We start from the raw sequence: 6328 nt of genomic DNA on the forward strand, positions 1-6328 counted from the left end.
GCTCAGGCAATCCACTCACCTCAGCCTCCCAAAGGTGCGGGATTACAGGCTGAGCCACCGAGCCCGGCTTCGTGTCCTTTTCTTAAATCATAACCCCACGACAATTCCTTTAAGGGAGACTTCGTCTCCCTTTATCAGGAGTAATAGCCTGCATGGGGTCTAAATCACTAATAATACCATTATCCTTAAAAATTCAATAAATTGAAGAGAGAGTTTAGTCAACTAAAGTGTTCCTAAAGAGCGATCTCCTGGGAATAGCCCAACCTAACCCAAGTTAATCGACTGCAAGAATTCCCAACCTTTTAAGTATGGTAACAGGGTCATTTTTCAACATTTTCTCTCTGCTCGGCCATCTGCTTCAGAAATTAAAGTCACAGCCCCTTCCCAATTCCGAGCCCCTCGCTAGGGGCTACCTTGAGAAACGGGAGCGGCGGCACTAGTCTGGTAAATGAATGAAGCCCCCACAACAACAAGAAACTGAGGTTGCCAGCCATGGGTCCCTTCTTCCAGGTCCATCCTCGCAGAAGGCACACATCCTTTGCCCAAACCCAGCAGGACGCCCCACTCCCCAAACACAATCAAGGCCTAGAAAGGACTCTTTCCTTCCCCTTTTTCGGAAGCCCCTTCCCACCTCTACCTCGGCTCAGGCCTTCGCTTTCCTTTCTGCACTAGCCCCCAACCCTGCGTCCACAGACCGCTTCCTCCCCAAGTCCCACCGCCGGAGCAGCCCCGTCCTCTCCCCTCTCCTGAATGGGCGGAAAGCTCACCTGCTCGATGGCCAGCTGCACCTCAGGCGTGAGCTGCAGCACGGCTTCCAGCTCCTCTACGAACTCCAGTTCCTCCTCCTCCATCATCCCAGGCCCTGCCGACCCCCTCCCCAAGCCCCACTCAGCCCTCCAGCCGCCACCCAGGCCGCAGCCCAACAACCCCGCGGTAGCAGCGATCAGGCAAGCCCCGAGTCGGTCAGCCGCCCCGGCACTTCCGGGAAGCCAGGCACTTCCGGGATCCGGAGCACTCTGGGATAGCGGAGGACTGACCTCGGCCGGCGTTCCTGTCAAGTCCCGGGAGTCTCCCGGGCAGCCCTTTATCCCGGCGACCCGGCCTGCCCTCAGGTCGTCCTTAAGATGCTGGGAGCCTTCTTGACCTCACCTAAGACGCGCCCCCCATGAGAACCCCGATTTTAGGGGAGGGCCTGGCCTCCCCGGCAGAATGCTCCAGTGAGTTGTCAGCCCCAGCAGCGTCGCGATCAACCTACCGCGACCTCCGCTGGCAGCGAAACCCGCGATTCTTCAGCTCCTGGGCCCACTGGGTCAGTGGTAGTAGGCGTCCTCCTGCCATCGGTGGTGACATGACCCCAGCTGGTAAGTGGCGTTGTTGCCAAGGACATCTGTAAAATGGAACATTGTCCATTTGATTGAAATAAATTTCTAGTGTGCCCGGCCACTAGGCAGAGTTTTCTGGGAGTAACTGCGGGTCCCTTATTGGGAGAAAATAAAAGAAAAAGCTAGATTAGGCAGTGCCCTAGTACTGGGGCAATGTTTACTTTCTGAGACCCTGAGTACCAGGGACGTAAGTCCCATTCCACCACTGATAGGCTATGTGATCTAGAACAAGTCACTCCAACTGCCCTGCTTACCCTGCATGGAGGTGGTGAGGATTAAATATTAAAAGTGCTCTGCAAATTCGGGTGAGTAGTACAGAAAATATGAGGGTGTCTAGCATACCCTATGCACTCCAAGGGAAAAAGAAGTCAGATCACCCTGTGGTACCACTTTTCCTGCAGACACTTAAAAACAATGAGGGAACTGCAGCCAAAAGAAAAGTTGCTTTACCACCTGAACTGTGAAGCTTCCTGAGGGAAGGGTCCTCGGCACCACTGAGCTTTTTTCTTGCTTTTTACTTTAATCAAAATTGCTTATAGTGAGAAAAAAATAGAAGCAATATAATTTTCTTTTTCTTTTATTTTTAATTGATGAATTAATTGTATAAACAATATAATTTCTAACAATGAGGGGACGCTTGTAAATACAGATTAGAGGCCGGACGTGGTGGCTCAAGCCTGTAATCCCAGCACTTTGGGAGGCCTAGGTGAGGAGATTGCCTGAGTCCAGGGATTTGAGACCAGCCTGGGCAACTTGGTGAGACCTCGTCACTACAATAAATAAAAAAATTTGCCAGGCATGGTGGTGCACATCTGTAGTTCCAGCTACTTGGATGCCTGGGGCGGAAGGATCACCTGAGCCCAGCAGGTCAAGGCTGTGGTGACCATGAGGGTGCCATTGCATTCCAGCCTGGGCGACTCCAACTCAAAAAAAAAAAGATGGAGAAGAAAGAACTATAGATCAGGCCTGGAGCAGTAGCATGCACCTGCAGCTCCAGCTACTAGGCAGGCTGAGACAGGAGGATCAGTTGAGTCCAGGAGTTTGAGGCTGCAGTGCGTCATGATTGGGTCACTGTGCTCCAGCCTGAGTGACAGAGTGAGACCCTGTCTCTAAAAAAAAATAAATAAAAAATATAAATCCACTGTACAATAGAATATTATTGACTCATAAGATCATGGTTTTGAAAATTAATGACAGCCAGGCTTGGTGGCTCAGCCCGTAATCCCGCACTTCGGAAGACTGAGGTGAGTGGATTGCCTGAGCCCGCGGGTTCGAGACCCACCTGGGCAACTTGGCGAAACCTCATCTCTACAATAAATCAGAAAATTAGCTGGGCGTGGTAGCGCGCGCCTGTAGTTCCAGCTACTTGGAAAGCTGAGGCGGAAGGATCGCTGGAGCCCAGCAGGTCGAGGCTGCGGTGGCCGGGGGCGGCCACGGCACTCCAGTCTGAGCGACAGAGTGAGACTCCAACTCAAAAAAAAAGGGAAAATTAATGACATGGAAAAATGTGTGCAATATATTTCAGAAAGCAAAATGTATAATACATTTCAGAAAACAAAAATGTACAGCATATAAGCTGAGCACAGTGGCTCATGACTGTAATCCTAGCACTTTGGGAAATCAAGGCAGGAGGATTTTTGAGCCCAGGAGTTCGAGAGCAGCCTGGGCAATACAGCCCTTGTCTCTACAAAAAATCAGAAAATTAAAGCCGCCAATGAATCTACTTACCTGAATGTGTTTCTGCAGAAACTCTTAAAAAGCTGGCAATAATAAAGCAATGCTAAAAGCCTTAAGGGCTTTGAAGTCGTTAAGGTCCCTGAAAATGGCTATAATAAGTTTTAACAATGAGAAGTATTTTCTTAAAGCATAGATAATTATTAAAACTTCACTATATACTAAGAACTTTGTGAAATGTCTAAGTGTTAATAAACAATTGCATGTGATTTTGTTTTAAGAAAAAAAAATAAGCCAGGTATGGTGGTACATACCTATAAGTCCCAGCTACTCAAGAGGCTGAGGTGAGAGGATTGACTGAGCCCAGGAGGTCGAGGCTGCAGAGCCATGACCATGCCACTGCACTCCAGCCTGGGTGACAGAGTGAAACCTCGACTCAAAAAAAAAAAAATGTACAGCATGGTCCCAGTTTGTGTGTATGTGTATTTTGTGCCAATAAAACTAATAACAAGGAAATATTACTTTTCTGCAGGTGATGGAATATACATTCTTATACATTTTACCAAGTGTCTACAATGAGCCTATAGTACTTTTATAATCAGAAAATATAAATGCCCTTTTTAAAAAGGAAAAGGTAATCATATCTACCTGTCTTGGACATTTTTTGCATTTTAAAAATTAAGATAGGCTGGGCGCAGTAGCTCAAGCCTGTAATCCCAGCACTTTGGGAGGCCGAGGTGAGGGAATTGCCTGAGCCCACGGGTTTGAGAACAGCCTGGGCAACTTGGCAAGACCTTATCTCTACAATAAATCAAAAAATTAGCATGGTAGCATGCACCTATAGTTCCAGCTACTTGAATGGCTGAGGCAAAAGGATCGCCTGAAGCCCAGCAGTCGGCACTGGGGTGACCGTGACTGCACTCCAACCTAAGCGATGGAGTGAGACTCCAACTCAAAAAAAAAAAAATTAAGATATAATTTAAACACAGTAAAATTTACAATGTGTGTTTTGACACATGCATATATAAGGAGGGACCCCAAAAAACAGAATTTTTAAAATAAAAAATTGTGTATTTATTCTTAATGTTTAAATTTCAGTTACCTTCAAAGCACTCTTTGTTTGATACAATACACCCATCGAGATGCTTTTTCCACTGCTCAAAACAGTTTTTGAACTTAACAATTTTGACACCTTTTAGTATTCTGCCATTTTTTGTTTCACCTCTTCCACATCCACAAAACATTTCACTTTGAGGATTTTTTTTCATCAGGGAAACAAACAAAAAAAGTTGCTGGAACAAGATTAGATGAATAGGGAGGGTGGGACACAGGGGTCATATCATTTTTGATCAAAAACTGCTAAACACTCAGTGTAATGTGGGCAGGTATGCTTGTATAAGACCTGATAATTAGTTCGCAAACTTGCCACTGTGCACTTACATTGGCCACACTGTACAAACAACTCAGTAAGGTTTCATAACCGTGGTATGTTAGTGTCTCACAACTGTTTTGTGTCGTTTAAGTGACCGTGTCTTGCTAAATGGCATTCATTATTGTTGTTGCATGCTTTTGTGAACTATTGCAAGAAAACCAGAGCTGGAACTAGAGCAACGAACAAACATTAAATTTCTTGTTAAACTTGATAAGAGTGGAAGTGAAATCAGGGACATATGAGTTCAAGTTTATGGAGATAATGCCATGAAGAAAATGGCAGTGTACAAATGGATTAAATGTTTTTCTAAAAGGAGAGAAAGCATCACTGATGAAGAGAGGTCAGGACAGCTAGTAACGAGCAGAACTGACAAAAAAGTTGCAAAAATTTGTTGAATTTTGCGTCAAAATCATCAGCTGACTGTGAGAAGCATAGCAGACCAAATCAACATTGACAGAGAAACAGGAAAATCTTAACTGAAAATCTTGGCATGAGAAAGGTGTGTGCAAAAAATTAGCCAGGTGTGGTGGCACACACCTATAGTCCCAGCTACTTGGGGGGCTGAAGTGAAAGTATCACCTGAACCCAGCAGGTTGAGGCTGCGGTGGCCATGAGCATGCCACTGCTCTTCAGCCTGGGTGACAGAGCGAGACTCTGACTCAAAAAAAAAAAGAAAGAGGCCAGGCTCAGCGGCTCAGCCTGTAATCCCAGCACTTTGGGAGGCAGAGGTGAGTGGATTGCCTGAGGCTACAGGCTTGAGACCTGCCCGGACAACCTGGTGAAACCTCATCTCTACAATAAGTCAAAAATTAGCTGGGCATGGTAGCACATACCTGTAGTTCTGACTACTTGGAAGGCTGAGGCAGGAGGATCGCCTGAGCCCAGCAGGTCAATGCTGGATTGGTCATGAGCCTGCCTCTGCACTCTGGCCTGGGTGACAGAGTGAGACTTCAACTCCAAAAAAAAAGAAAGGTGTGTGCAAAAATGGACCTGAAGGAGCTCTTGCATTTTGACAATGCACCATCTCAAAAAGCACTATCTGTGAGGAAGATTTTAGCCAGCAAATAACTATTGCAACACCACCCTCCCTACTCTCCTGATCTGCCCCCCACTGACTTTTTTCTTTACCCAAAGTTAAAGGAAATATCAAAAGAAAGACATTTTGGTGGCATTCAGGACATCAAGGGTAATATGACAACAGCTTTGATGGCCATTCCAGAAGAATTCAAAAACTGCTTTGACGGGTAAACTAGGCACTGGCATCAGTGCATAGCTTCCCAAGGGGAGTACTTCGAAGGTGACTGCAGTGAGATTCAGCAATGAGGTATGTAGCACTTTTTCTAGAACAAGTTTGCGAACTTAATTGTCAGACCTCATAAATCACCCATCATGAAATGGGCAAATGTATTGAAAGGATGTCCAAAAAAATATTCACTGAAGCTGAAAGCAGCCTCTCACAACAATGCTAGCTGGTATACTGATACTGATGGGCTCCTAGAATACTTACCTAGCGGGGAAGCTTCTACTACAGGGGGCCCACCCTCCAAAAAATAATTTTTTTTTTTTTGAGGTTCCCCCTTGTAATCATGTAACCATCACCACAACCTAGTTCTAGCACAGTTCCATTATTCTCCCAAATCCCTTCATCCCCCACCCCATCCACTGGCAATCACTAACCTGATTTCTGTCCCTATAGTTTTGATGTTTCTAGAATGTCATATAAATGGAATCACACAGCATGTCACCTTTTGAGTTAGCTTCTCTCACCTATCATAATGCATCTGAGATTCATCCATGTCGTTGTATGTATCAGTAGTTCTTTCCTTCTTCTTGCTGAGTG

General features: G+C 45.8%; 1 protein-coding gene across 3 annotated transcripts in view; it reads right to left on the reverse strand.

The window, feature by feature from the left end:
- Nucleotides 1-977, reverse strand: part of VPS53 (VPS53, GARP complex subunit) — a 170677-nt gene extending 169700 nt beyond the window's left edge. For all 3 annotated transcript variants that reach the window (XM_021711355.1, XM_008056040.2, XM_021711356.1), the window contains exon 1: nucleotides 768-977. In XM_021711355.1, coding sequence (XP_021567030.1) covers nucleotides 768-854 — 87 coding nt within the window. In that variant the 5' untranslated portion in view covers nucleotides 855-977. The remainder of the gene's footprint in view (nucleotides 1-767) is intronic.
- Nucleotides 978-6328: the final 5351 nt, after the last annotated feature.

The sequence above is a fragment of the Carlito syrichta genome, unplaced genomic scaffold (assembly GCF_000164805.1).
Source record: "Carlito syrichta isolate Samal-C Ts95f unplaced genomic scaffold, Tarsius_syrichta-2.0.1 Scaffold302085, whole genome shotgun sequence".
In the NCBI taxonomy this organism is placed as follows: Eukaryota; Metazoa; Chordata; class Mammalia; order Primates; family Tarsiidae; genus Carlito; species Carlito syrichta.